Source organism: Nestor notabilis, unplaced genomic scaffold (genome assembly GCF_000696875.1).
Source record: "Nestor notabilis isolate BGI_N333 unplaced genomic scaffold, ASM69687v1 scaffold2365, whole genome shotgun sequence".
NCBI classification, from domain to species: domain Eukaryota; kingdom Metazoa; phylum Chordata; class Aves; order Psittaciformes; family Psittacidae; genus Nestor; species Nestor notabilis.
The window spans coordinates 66621-81257 of NW_009928645.1; the positions used below are offsets into that span (position 1 = coordinate 66621).

The 14637-nt window shown below is 40.5% G+C and overlaps 1 protein-coding gene across 1 annotated transcript in view; it reads left to right on the top strand.

Annotated features, from left to right (window-relative positions):
* Positions 1–14637, top strand: part of LOC104405773 (nesprin-2-like) — a gene marked incomplete at its 5' end in the record, with an annotated part of 148639 nt that overhangs the window by 65886 nt on the left and 68116 nt on the right. Inside the window, 10 exon segments of the mRNA XM_010014581.1 lie at positions 2113–2238; positions 4502–4696; positions 5275–5349; positions 6696–6815; positions 7482–7589; positions 10880–11095; positions 12897–13095; positions 13697–13763; positions 14072–14218; positions 14469–14610. Of these exon segments, the coding sequence (XP_010012883.1) occupies positions 2113–2238; positions 4502–4696; positions 5275–5349; positions 6696–6815; positions 7482–7589; positions 10880–11095; positions 12897–13095; positions 13697–13763; positions 14072–14218; positions 14469–14610 (1395 nt within the window).

Genomic DNA, 14637 nt, shown 5'->3' on the forward strand with positions numbered 1-14637 from the left:
CAGCAGTACTACAATAGAAGTCTAGCACCAGTGAAGACATAACAAAGGATAAAGCTATTAAAGGATGGCATTTTGAGTGCTGCATAAGAAGGTAGTAAGTATCCTGATAGAGAGGAAAACAAATGGGAGGCAAGCTTCCTGTACAAATATATGTACATACTAATTTTTTTTTCCTGAGGATTAGTTTTGAAATTTTAGTGCTTGGGTGCATTTGCCCATGTTTTGCTGTTAGTGATGCAATAGGATATAGCACTAGTAACTTTTGCATAATCAAGTGACACTTGAAAAAATGTAACAGTAACAAATTGTAAAAGCTTTGGGGTAGGATTTTAGGTAACTTAGATCTAAATTGAATGTTGCCCTCTGTTTTTTATTATGGCCTGTCAAGTACTTACATAACACCATCAGGAGGAGGAGTTGGAAGCTGCAGCTGCTTCTACTGGTTTTCTGTGCAAGAGAGTGGCTCTGTTTGCATAAATGCTGATTTACTGTGTTCAGTTTTAGAAAGCTCGTTCATAAGAAAAATAATGCTTGCCTGCTCATACACTGTGGGCAGATGGGCCTTTGCCATGGGTAGGTCTTCTAGTATTACCACAACATGAAAAGTAAAGAGCAAATGTTAAGCAGGAAATAACTTAAAAGAGAGGCAACACTTCTAGGAAGAGATTCAGTCCCACATATATGGCATAATTTATGTTATATTAAGAGAAGGATAAAATAAGGTGGGTATTTTTTTGTCTCAGTGGAAGGCAGAGAACAGATGAGCTGTCTTCAGGCAAATGGCTATGTTCACATATTGGCCCATGACAGGAGACATTGGAGTCCGTATACAAAATATGAATATTCTTTAATGAAGGAAATTTTGATGTAGTACACATTTTACTTATTACTAAACAGTCCTGTTCATGTGGAAGTGAAAGTATGGCAAGAGAATCACCCTTTTAGAAGGATTTTTAGTTTCTCATTAAAACTGAGCAGGAGAAGACCTATTCTTTGTTTTCCTCCTCTGATTCTTAATGCTGTTGCATTCAGATTATAGGCCTCAATTAAATATCTTTCTCTCCAATCTGGCTTTTTTTCTGTTACTGTTCGTAGCAGGAGATACTCTGCTCTGAAAGGCAGAGTCTGTGCACACTTTGCAGAGAGGTTTTTTCGACCTGTCAGGCTCGAAAAAATGCTGCTATCAGCAGAGTAAGTTCAAGCAGTCTGCCTTTTCTTCATTATCTTTTGCAGACACCTGAGGAATAGCCCTTAAATATTCTTTGGTTCTCACCTCAGGGGTCAGAAAAACAGAGACACCAAATCTGTTCTACAAGTTAAATGTTTTCAGGCAATATTCCGGTTTGTAGATGTAACAATTTCTTAATTACCTGAGACATTGTAACAGGCTGTGGCTGACAAACATGAGCAGTGTGTGTGGGCAAACTGCCCGTTTCTGCACAAACAGTAAAGCATGGGGGTCTATGAGATTTTGCTGTCACTCTCAAATGAGTAAAAGTGAATTTGGCTGTTTATAATGTATACGTTTTCCAGTAAGCTGTATAAGCAGCAGAAGCTCACACCAAGTGGAAATACTTATTCTTTTTATAGGAAGTATTCAAATTGTCAGATACTGTGGTTGGCTTATCCTCTGAGCTGCAGTGTCTGCTTGGTGTGCAGCACAGTTTATTTGTGGTCAGTGCAGAACTAGCTGGCAGTAAAGACCTGAGCACCAATAAAAACCAGGTAGGCTTTCTAACTTGACAGGACACCGTGTAATTTCCCCCCCTTTTTTTAAACCTGTTCTAAATTGTAGTGAATATGATTAAATATGCTTCATTTGCATTTTATAACCAAATTCATAGCTCTACTCTGGAGTAAGCAAAGATTTGCTTCTAGGCAGAAAACTCCACCATACTTCGACTTATGGATGGAGCAGTTTGTTTGTCTTTAGCAAGTGAATAATAAACATAGTGAAGATAGGGTAGTTCAAAGTTAGCAGAACAAACACTTTTACACATAACTACAGATGCAAGGGAGGCTTCAGTATTCTTCAGTACAAGTTCCTTGTATTACTGACTAGTTTGTTTATTACTAAATTCACAATTATTTATGAAGATTACAATTTCACAGGAAGCTGTAAAGAAAACAGAAGAATGTGAGCAAGAAATGGAACAGTTGAAACAATTGCTAAAGAACCACTTAGTTGAAATATCACAAGAAGATCAACCACTGGCTCAGAAGACTAATTGTCCAGAGGTGAGTTTTACTCTTTACTCTCTCATGTCTGTTACTTGTCCTAACTAACACTAATCATGATGATGCAGAGCACTGAGAAATATCAGCATGCTTCCCCTCCCCACCATGCATGGTCAAGCAGTCAATTAAATGCCACAGTGTGACTATGCATATATAAGTTGATATATACCAAGAGATATTACAATTAATATTAGTTGGGTATATCTTTCATAATTGACTTCTTATTGATTTTGATGTGTCATTTGTAACTATATCAGCTTCTAAGGAAAACTTAGAATGCTGCTTTCATGACAGCTGACAGCTGTTTTGGTAGCTTGCTTGTGCTCAGCATCCAGCTACTGTTGCTGTGGTAGCAGCTTGGGATAGTGCATAAGCAGGGAACCAAGTCCATTTCTGATCACTGACCATGCAGCAGTACTTTTAGTGGTTCTTTAGACTCCTTTCCTCATCCATGCTGCCACACTGTTTTCATTAACTCATAAACGTGTTGCTTTTCTCCCTGCAGTCAGCTGCTCTCTGTACTGGATGAATTGATTATTTAATCAAAAATAAGATGTGTTTTAAGGGTAGTACTGCAAAAGTCAGGAAATGACTAATTAAGTGTAATAGCTGCTTAAAATGTGCCTCTGAAATTCAGGTTTTTGCAGTCAGTCACAATAAAGTTAATACACATACATTGTACTTGTGTAATAACTATAATCATGTGGTAGTCTCCTAAGTACATAGCTGCTCTCCTTCCAGGTGGTTGGATATTGGAGGCTTGATGTTAGTATGAGGCATGACTCATTTCCCTGTTCCTGTTTTTGTCTTTCATTGTAGGACTTTCTGTTTAATAGTTCCCGGTTTAGAGGAAAATCTTTTCATAATTGAATAATTTCATGAATAGATGTGGGCAATGGAATTGCCCATCTTATTGAGGGGCTTCAGATGAAGAAGTGGTGTTAATAAAGAGTTGGCTTCTGAGGAAGTTTTTGGCTAGTGAAGTTTGCAAAACAGTATCTGGTAAATGTGTGCTGCAAAGTCTTCTGCAATGAATCAGAAATACTATTCTTACTAGACATTTATAAAAATATGTCAAATTGTCATGGATGGTTGTTTCTTCATTCCAATGACTTTTTCTTGCCTCTACCTTTGGAAGATTTTATCTTGTTGGGTGTGAGTGTACAAAAGGAAAAAACACCCTTGCCTGAGTAAAGTTCTCATGTCCTTTGAAAATTTGCTGGGGTTTCTGCCTCTACTTACCCTGTCCTGCAGCCACGCTAGCATTACTAACAGAAAGAAGCTGTAGTTGAGATGAAACCAATAGTCTACGGCTTTCAGCTGTCACAGATTATTACTTGCATGACATCAGAGCTTGCTCTGATGGACTGAGCCCAGTGTGCAATGGGATATTTAGCCACATTTCAGTTTTTTTAACAACTAACAATGCTTCAAAGAGCTTTAGCACTTTCAGTAATGAAGGGAGTAGGGCATTTTATTCTTTGCCCTGTCTTACTCTGCAATTTGTTGCTCACCTGGAGACTGGGTGATAAGGAAAGGTCATAGCAGAAACCACCAGGGCAGAACACCAGCTAGAGCAGGTCTAGCTCTCCAGGGAGGAGACAAAGATAGATGTTTCTCCCTTTGTAAGTGCAGTTACTTGGATTATTGTTCAATCCCTGCAGAACATTAAACATTTCCCTTGTACTTTGTTGGGGATAATTGCTTTCAATATCACGTTGAAAGACATGGGATAGTTGTGGCCTGAAACACGTCACTAAAAGCCAGTTTGTTTCCTTCTTTTAGGCCAGCTTCAACACAGAAAACTCAGCTACCTGAGCTAGCTTTATTGTTGTCTTTGACCTCATCAAAGCTATCCTAAATGTTTTGTGTCAGGTTTCCAGAGAAGGTACTTCATCACCTGCTCTGACACATACAGTAATGTAACCCAGCTGCATTCCCTCTGTCCTGGAGGAAACTCATATCCCCATGGCTATTGCAGGACCTAGTTAGAATTAGTTACCCTGCCTTTCAAGTTTACTTCCAGACTTCCAACTTGTTCATTACAGGCAGCAAGTGCTGTTCTGAGTTCAGTCTGTTGCTGCTGTTTTGCATGTATCTAGACATCTTCTGTAGTGACAATGGGGAACTGTCCCAATGCCCTGAAAAAGGAAAAAAGGGAAACAGCCCCAGTTTCAGTAAGATGCATCACTGTTATCATCTGTTATGTTACTGCTTGGTTAAGTAAGAAAAATGGATGCTTATGGATGTTGTTGCTCCTTAGGGAGAAATGGAAGCTGTAAAAGAAGAAATCATAAAGCTGTGCCAAAGAAAGGAAGATATCCTTACCGGAATGAAGAATTCAATGTCTGAGCTTCACCAGCGCTTACAGCAAGAAGTGCCTGAATCAGAAGATGAACCTACAGCTTCTGTATTAGCACAAAGTGACTTGATTGGGACTGATGTTTCTGGTCAGCGGGTAAGTGGAGCACCACGTTGTGATCACTTACCCGGGAGCTGAGGAGGCAGGTAAATAACCTTTCTTCCTCCAGGAGGAGTGGCATGTGAGAGAGGAGCACCTCTGCAGCTGTGAATCAATACTACTTCTCCTCCCTTTTGTGCTTCTGAATGGTCCCAGAAGGACTGAGTATGATGCGTGTATAGGAGGAGGTGGGAGAAGTGTGCCTCTATTTTTTTAGCATGGGCAGATCCAACATGAGATTTGCATCAAGCAATCAACAGCAAAATACTTGATGTACAGTTTTGTTGATAATCAGTTGTTCTGGGATTTTCAGTAAATTGTTTTTATGGAAGAAAATGAAATTTGTTCTTATTATAGCAGTGATGTTGAAACAGTATAGCACAGAAAAAAGTCCCAATTTTCAGAGGTGCTTAGTACCTGCAGTTTTCAATTACTTTAATGTAGGGTGGCAGATGTTCAGTGCTTCTTTAGAGATGGACCTCAAGTGGTAACTTTCTTTTGGTTTACAGGCAGAAGAGGCTTTTACTGTTCTTATCATGAATAATTGGGCTGTCTCTGTGTGTGTATTTTTGTAGTTGAAAAAAAGAGGAATGATGTCTCTTCTACCTTCCTTGGATGAAGAATCAGAAGACTGTTCTTTCCACAGCAAGGTGAGTTCGATATGTATCTTACACATACAGCTGTACATATAAGACATGAGATTTTGGTACAGGACGAATTATGAAAAATATGTCAATCCAAAACACTTCAGAACAAATTGAAATATCTTTTATCACTCCAGGATACTAAGAAGTTATACTCAAGCCAGCCTACCAGTATTACCATACCAATATTACATAGCACCTCATCGTGTGATGTGTGATCCTGCTTTTGGTGGCATTGCTTATACAGTAATACCCCTTTTATGGAAGTGTTCATGGCAAAATATGGGCCTAAATGCCAATGTTTATATGTGGAATGGGGTTTAGAGAGAATTAGACAGCCTCTGAAGTGCTAAAACTTAACCAAAACTATTTGTATGTTTGAGCTTAAGTAAAAAAGGCATTATCAGACTATTGGAAGGAAGTGCAGGAGAGATTTCTGGGAGAATGATAGACACTGCTCAGCAGACCGCTCTGAATCTGGGAAGTCTGAATGCCCATGTGAATTGCACAGGAGCAAAGCTGGGAGTAACGTTCCATGATGTGTAGTTAATAGCTTCTGGAAAAAGAAAAAAAAAATCCATGAAGTTTTCTTCACACTTTTCCTGCATCCTAGGGACTAAACCGAGACTTGAATGAAATCAGGAATGTGCAGAAGTGCTGGTGAGCTTGTAGCCTAGATACCCACTCACACAGCAGTTCACAGCCTGCCTAGGCTGGTAACAACCAGCTACTCTCATATATATCTCCTGGAAGGGACTGTGGCCTCAATCAAGTTTTGAAGAATCTCCATTTCTCTGAAGTCCTTGCTATGGATATTAATTAGACTTTTTGCTACACCCTTGCAACAAGAATCAAAAGGAAATGTGTCAAAGAGGTGATAGAGTATTGGAGGGGTTGCTTTAGGCTAGGCAAGGATGAAAATCCTCAGCTTGACAGTGTGAAGAAGTCTGAACAGCTTGGATAGAGGTGGTGTCTTAATACTCTGGTCCAAGCACTTCAGTTGCAAGGTTTCTGCCCCCTTATAGCTGCAGTTTTCTTTACATACAGGATGTTTTAGGGGACATGAGAAAGATTGTTTCTTGGGTTTTTTAACTTTTTTTAATTGTGTGAAAAAAGATTAGAATATTCTATGTTCTCTAGGGAAAACTATCAGTGTCATCCAATTGCCATTCATTTTGCAGCAAAGCTACAGAGTAGGGAAGGGGTGGGATTTGGGAAACACGATAAAGATAGATAAACAAAGCAAAAATAGACCAACGTGTTACTAAAGGTTTGCAATAATTTACATTGCTTGAAGGACTATCTGAGCTTCCCATTCACAATCTAATGCTGAGCTGTTTCTGCTTTCAAAGGGAAGTACAGCCACAGAGAAAGATGCAAACCTCTGGCCTTCAGAAAGGGATGATGAAAGGCACAAGGAAGACAGTGCAACCTCCTGGTCTTCTGGTACCTTGTCAGATGGCCTCGTTCAGGTAATGCACTCAGGTTTATCTCCATGGGGATGAGGTCTCATCTTTGTAGAAAAGATCTGCACAAGTCCTAGGTATTGCTGAAGCCTGCAAAGCAAGAAAACTGTAGAAATGCAGGACATGATGGCCTTGTTCAGAATTTCCATCTTCCGTATCATGCTAAATCTTGCCTTTTAAAATCTCTTCCCCTGTTGCACATATTGGTTGGATTCAATGACCTTGAATTTTCCAACCTAAGTGATTCTGTGATTGTGTATTAATTTCTTCTAGGCTGTCAAAAACCCCAAAGACAGAAATGCACATTTAGTAGCAGCAATTTGTTTCACTAATTACTGGAAAGGCTGTAAAGTGTGTATTTTACTGGGGAATGATTTATGGAAGAGGTTCTCTTTGTACATGAGAAGACCGGCATCTGGTCATTTTGGTGGTGTTCTATTTTTCATGGTGTCTCAGTAATGTTGTGATAGCTGGAATTGTTTGTTTCTGCACAACAAAGCAATAACCATAGAATCATTTAGGTTGGAAAAACTTCTAAGATCATTGACTCCAACTGTAAACTTAACACTACCAAGTCCACTACTAAACCACGTCCTTAAGTGCCACATCTACAGTACTACACATCACACTACTGGGTGATACAAATACTTACAAATGCTTCTCTTTCTACAGGATGCTGATGACGTAATGGAGTTGCACAGTAAACATGGTAACGAAACATCTGTGCCAACTTTGCAGAGTACTGAAGACCTTGGCACAGGTGATGGCAGTCATGCTATGGTGAGTTTGAAGGCATGAAGGAGGCTGAACAAGGTGACCGTCTCAGCTCATGGTGTAACCTACCTAGTGGGCAGAGGCCCTGATTCATTATGGTTATGCTACTGGAGTTTGTTGCAGTATTTATGATACTATGTAGGATACCTACAACCCTTTGTGGGCCTTTTCATATTACTGCTTTGGGTGATTTTGATTTGCTGCTTGAAAATGCCATTTACTAGAGAACAAAATGGTGCATTTTCAGGAAATAAGCTGGCATTCATACAGGCATTAATGAAGGGGTCCAAGTGATGGAAGCATGCATCAACTATGGGATTTTTAAGTGGGAGTTAAAGGAGAAGTTAAGGAGATTGAAGCTCCTGTTTATTGCTGCTTTGTGGAAGGCATGCCATAGGCTAAGGGAGGAGTGGGCAGTAGCCTATAGGTTATGCATAATATAATATCTTCTAGCTGTTCGAGTTAATCAATAGACCCCCTGCGAAACTGCCCTCAGGGACAAGGTTGCAGAACAGAGCTGGCAGTGTCTTAATAACACTTTCCATAGAGTACAAGAAATCTCAATCTCCAGGTGTAAAAAGTCAGGAAAGGAAGGCAAGAGGCTGACACGAATGTGTCGAGGTCTTGCATAACTTAGTGGCCTTCTATGGTGGACTGACTACATCAATGGACAAGGGAAGAGCTATGGTTGTCGTCTGTCTGGACTTCTGTAAGTCCAGACTTCTATTAAGGCATTTGACATGGTCACCTGCAACATCCTTCTTTCTGAATTGGAGAGAGCTGGTTTTAATGGACAGACTGTTTGATGGATGAGGAATTGGGTGGCTGGTCACATCCAGAAAGTAGTGGTCAACATCTTGATGTCCAGATGGAGATCATGACAAGTGATGTCCCTCAGGGGCCGTACTAGGATCAGTGCTGTTTAATGTCTTCATCAGTGACATAGACAGTGGGACTGAGTGCACACTCAGCAATTTTACAGATGACACCAAGATGTGTGGTGCAGCTGACATGCCTGAGGGACAGGATACTATCCAGAGGGACCTGGACAAGCTTGAGAAATGGGCCCATGTAAACCTGGTAAGGTTCAGCAAAGCCAGGCACAAGGTCCTGAACCTGGGTTAGAGTAACCCCCAGTATCAACACAGGCTGGGGAATGAACGGATTGAGAGTAGCCCTGCAGAGGAGGACTTGAAGGATGAAAAGATCGACACAAGCCAGCAGCTCACAGCCCAGAAAGCCAACCTTATCCTGAGCTGCATCAAAAGGACCGTGACCAGCAGGTCGAGGAGGGTGATTCTCTCCCCCTCTGCTCTAGTGAGATCCCACTTTGCCACTTCAGTGATTTGCTATACGGTCACAATTCCATATGTTATGCAAATCATTGTGGAGAGTGGGGTTTTTTCTTTCTTTTTCTTTTTTTCTTTTTCTTTTTTTTTTTTTCTTTTGATGATTTACTTACAAGATCAGTTACTATTTGGAGTCAGGAAGGCATTCATTTTCATGAATGGTAAATCTATTTGTTTTCCGTAGAAATGTATGTATGTGTAGAGATTTAAGAAGGTAATTATATTTAATGTTCTCCATTTAGAGCTTAACTGCATGCTAAACTTAAGTAATTCCTACTAACCTAGTGATTGCTAAATGATACCATGTTCTCCCTCTGGCATGTTGTCACTTCCATGGAAACGGATGTGCTTCCAAATTCAGTTATAGCTGTCTAAAACATGATTTACAGTTCAGAAAAACATCTGAATAACTGGATGAGGAAGAAAAGATGGGTTATAGTTGTAGGTGACTCCCTTGAGGGTAACAGAGGGTCCGGTATGCTGGACAGATCCTACTCTGAGGGAAGTCTGCTGCTTCCCTGGGGCCTGTGTTAAGGACGTTGCTAGGAAGTTTGGTTGCCTAGTATGGCCTTCGACTATTATTACCCAAGCATGCTCTTCCATATGAGTGGTTTTAAAGCCGTGACACACGGCCAGAGGGTGATGAGAAGATTCAACGTGTCAGTTGAGCCACGGTAACTGTCTGCTGGTGCCTCCATGAAGTGTGCACAGACAACTGTGCAGACCATACTGCTGTGTTTCATCAAATTAATTTGACTGTATATCTGAATTTCTATTTCTGTGGAGGAGGGGGGACCAAGTTTACTGCAGTAACACTGTCTAACTGGGGAGGGGCAGAGCATGCTGTAAGTGTAAACTAGATGCTTACCTACACGTACGTGTATGATGAAAGGATGTCAGCACAGTATTACACATGTGTACTGTTTTGTTATTTAGATGAATGAACTAGAACAAACAGGCTTAGAGCTAGAGTTGGCAGTTTCAGGTGGAGGTTGAAGTAAGCTGGTACCTTTTTATTTCTTCAGTCACCTATACCTCAGGAGACATAGTCAGACTGTTCTGGGATCTGTAAGCTCAGATATCCTTTTTGTGTTTAATGGCACTGTCCCATACTGTCTCAGAGAAAAAGAACAGTAGTGATTAAGACACTGATAGGTGAAACTATGCATTTTTGTTGGTTTTCTGCCGCATCTCATCTTAGCATCACACTTGTACACTGCCAGTGACTGTCTCAGTTGCCTGAATGTATGCTTTAGGGCCATGGTAGTGTATATGTAATTTAATTCTTGTGGTGTCTTGTTTGATTTACTTATCAAGTATCAGTATTTGTATGTGTGGAGGTATATACACACATGTACAGCCTTCCAAGCAACTACAGATGTCTTCGCACACTCTAGATTTCTCCTTACTACAGAGTGTGCAATATTGCTTTTTAAAGGAGTGCAAGTTATAAAGAATTACACGAGACATACTTAAAAATACATATTATTTTTCTGCGTGACCTAAAGTCCAAATAAAGCACTGGTTGACTCTTGGAACAGAACATGTGCAAGTAGCTCATGAGCATTGCCCGACAGCTTGCTTTGCAGCTTTTAAACTGCATTGGTTTAACATCTAACTCCTACAGAAAAACATCTCTCCTCAGGGGAGAGCTGGTTAATGGTGAGTCACCCATCTTCCTCTTGTACAGGTATACCTGTGCAAATGCAAATTGCTGCCTGGAAACCTGTTACACCAGGTCCTGGATTGTCTGGCTGCTGAGTTTCCCTTTCTTTTTTCCTTTTTTCCTTTTTTGTTTTTCTTTCTTTTTTAATCTGGGAACATGGTGGCAGAATTGTTTCGGAGCTCTGTGACTGCAAAAGTTAAACATTTCCCACTGGTAAGGAGAAGGGAAAGAAAGGATAAAGCAGATAGACAACCACGTTTCTTCCATGTGCTTTCCTTCAGAGTGACAAGCCGCCTCCTGTCCCCGACACCACCTGGGGCTCTCGAGGGAAAACTGTGGGTCCCTGCAGGTTGGAGCCAGAAAAGATCCTCCAGGTGTGCCAGGCCCAGGTTGCCGAGGTGGAGCAATGGCTAGACAAAACTAAAGTGTCCCTGAAGTCAGACCCCCAGACCCCCAAAATGCAGCATGCGGTGGAAATGCAGCTTGCCTATTACCAGGTAAGACAGAGCAGACAGTTTACTGCTGCTTCCATACAAGTTGCACTTCCCTGGGGTGTGTGTCTGCAGAAAAGCAATGCTCATTGCTTCTCTCCGCGCTTAATCACCCTCATTACCCTGTGCAGAAAACATGTAACTGCTTGGCTTCAGTTTCAGGTGCATCTTTCCAAGGGCTTAGTTAAAATACCTATCTTTAAATTTGGGATCTTTATGCATCCGGGGATTTAGGTGGAATTCTTGAATATTTTTAAAGCTTCTTTTGTCTTTGGATTATTTTCAGAAATATAGCTTAGTATAGTTGAATTCTCTGTTAAAAGGCAATTTTTCATTGGTCTCAATTGTGATAAATCAGCCAGGAAAAAAAAAATCAATTTTTTTTTTCTGTGGTACTTTCTGTTTTTTCAGACTGATTTAAAAGACTGGTATAAGAATGCTTCCCAGCTGGTAAAATCTCCTTTTGAGCTTATTGCAGAACAGCTGCCAGCATAGGTAGAAAAGCAGGGGCTTGTCCCCTGCATTCTGTGAGCTGTGGCAGTATTTGGACCTACCACCAGGGCATCCTCTTGCCAGGCCCAGATGGCAGCAGAAGAATGGGAGTAGGCAGTACCCCCTGGTGAAAACAGGTGGATGCAAGCAGGACTGACATGAGGGGCTGGGCTGGGTGGGAGTCCTGGCATGAAGCTTTTTTCTCTGGCATGTGGATTGTAAGAAAGTGGCAGGCATGCCACTTTGAAGTTCCCTGTCGTGCCAGTCTGGTGTACCAGTTTGCTTCAAGCACTGACTCTATATAAAGCAACAAACTTCACTCACTTTAAAGAAGCCAATACTAAAATATCCCCATTTTAAATTACTAGGAGACATTTCCAGCTGTTTTGTTGTTGTTATGTGGTATGTTTTTTTAAAAGGAGTTGAATCCATGCCAAGAAGTGCCTCTAGGTTTAGGCTGTTATTCAGTCAAGCGCACAGGTGCTGAACTTTGCAGGAATCAGGATCCTGAATGCACCTAAGTAAATGTCTGTGTCTGCATCCCATTTACGTTTCATGTCAGCATAGGGCAGGGCAGCTCCAGCTGGTAAAAACAAGGAGGCTTCTTGGACAAGGAGCGCTTCAGTAAGTGCTGCTAAATTCCTGTCAGCTTTTAACAATTTGCCTCAATGTTAAGACAAGAACTTGGTGGTGGTGGTAGGTTTTTCCAACTTAGTCAAGATCTACACGTAAAAACACAAATAGCATGAAGCAGAAACAGTCTCTAGATATTGACATATGATGTGAAGCAGTTAATTCACTGCACTTGAGCCATAGTACCTTGTCTCCACACTCACCTGAGAAATGTGAGTTTAAAGTAATGCAGAGATGCACTTTGATTCACAGCAGCTTGAATCAAAAACCAGATCCCAACAGTTTACAACGGCCTGGCTGACATACAGTAACGCTACTATGTTTTGGTAATTCAGCATCATTCCTCCCAAAGGATGATGTGGTCAGTCTGCACTGCCTCCTTCCCCACTGAGGTGTGTTGTCTTCTTGGTTGCATCCAAATGGAGTCTATCATTTCTGCTCTCCTCTTTTATTGAGTTAATATAAATTCCTGCAGAGGCTGTTGTTGAAAGAGTTCTAAGACTAACTGTATAAAATTTATTTATTTAATTGTTCAGAGAAAATCTAGAGGGTTTGCATCTATGGCTTTTTTTTCCTCCATGTTCCTTTTTGGAGGGAGAAGTGTTAGCATTGACTTCAGAACATTATCAGGAAAGGAGTGTTGTACTTCTAAGAATGAGTAATTGACTGCTGTCCCTTCTAGGAGGTGATAGCAGACATTGAACTAAAGATCCTTAATTTGATGGAAGATTCTGGGGCTAGTGCAGACTACGAACAAGAGGTAGAAGCTCTCTCCCTGAAGCTGAAGGAAGTGAAATGCAGTTTGGAAGAATTCCAGATGATGCTTCAAGAAAAATGCAATGAAGAACAGGTAAAGCATATGAATGCTGTGCAGAGCAAGAGTGTCTGGTAGTTGCTGAAGAACAGTTAGAAGTAAGAAAGGGGGAAAAGTCAATCAGAAACATCAGACTTGCTATCGTTCTGCTTTACACTGCTGTATAATAAGAATAAAGGATTAGTATCAATTCATCTGCTAACAGGAAAAGCAAAGCAAGCCTTGTAATTGTCAGGGAGAGAAGTGCAAGGACTTCAGCAGCAAGTTAGGGTAGATCAAACTTTCAGTAAATGGAACTGAAAATTTCCAAGAGTAGTTAACTGAGTTTCGTGCACTGCTGATTCTGTGTATGTTTAAGTCTGAGACAGCTCCACTTTTGCCATTTCCCCAAACTGCACCTATAGGTTCTGCTTCCTTATCAAGGAAGCACTATTTTGAAGCACTGATGTATTATGAAGTCTGAACCTGTGTACTGACATTGCTAAAGCTAAAGCCTTGTGAATGTTTTCCTATAGGCTAACTCACTATGACTTCGAGGTTGTTAACACAGTAAAAAAATCCTGCCATATTCTGTGCTCTGTAAATTATTTCTGTTTCACTAACCAAAAATTTGCTTTTGCCCTTTTCATGCTATTAGAAAAGAGTTAGAGAAAATGATCCAGCATAAGCTGCTAAAATTGCTCACTCTTCATTCAACAGTCTTTTCTTACTAATGGAACTCGGCCTCACATTTGAGCAAATCTCCATTTTCCCTCACCTTTTTCTCTGTAGAAAGATGGCAGTTGATGGCCTTTAAATTTCCGTATGTTCATAACTTTTTTCTGACTGATGGGTTTTTGCTTTTAAAACTTTAGCTCAGGCAGAAATATATTGCATTAAAAATACACGTCTTCAGAAAGAGGTTTGTTTGGTAATCTCATGTTTACATATAAACAGCATTTTATTTTGATAGATACATTCTTATTTTCTTTGCTAAATGAATTCATATAAAATGTGATTGGAAAAGCACAATCAGAATTTCAGATTAATACAGTGCACATAAGAGATTTTACTGTTCGCACTATTTTCTGTCCACAGGATCCGGAAATAAAAGCAGCTGCACAGAAAAGCCTCTTTGACTTCATTGAGTTGTGTGTGGAAAAAATGCAGCCACAGTTTGAGGACAGCATGACTCCAAAATTAGAATCAAGGTACAAAATACTAAAACCAGTGACTAGATTCAGTGATGTGAAACTGAGAGATGGAGGCTCTCAGCAGGCCCTTCGGGTGTTTCATGGGAAATGAAAAGCCCGAAGAAGTGTATCAAAGTTTGGATTAAAGATCATCCATGCACTTAGTTTCACTTTGGTTTTGAGGCAGGAGCAATAAGAAGTCTTACAAATCTAATTTTGCTTATTCTGTTTCAGTATTTACCATGCTAATAATTTTTTCTCAATACAGCAATGTAGAATATGATCCAGAGAGCAAACTGGCTGATCCCACGTTAGCTCCGAAAGACCAAACTGGTAATAAATGGCAGTATTTACAACAAGAGCTGTCATCAAAGATGAAGTCTCCTCTCTGCCAGCTTGTGGAACCTCAGGTCTGTTTAAGTTCAATAAAACAACCT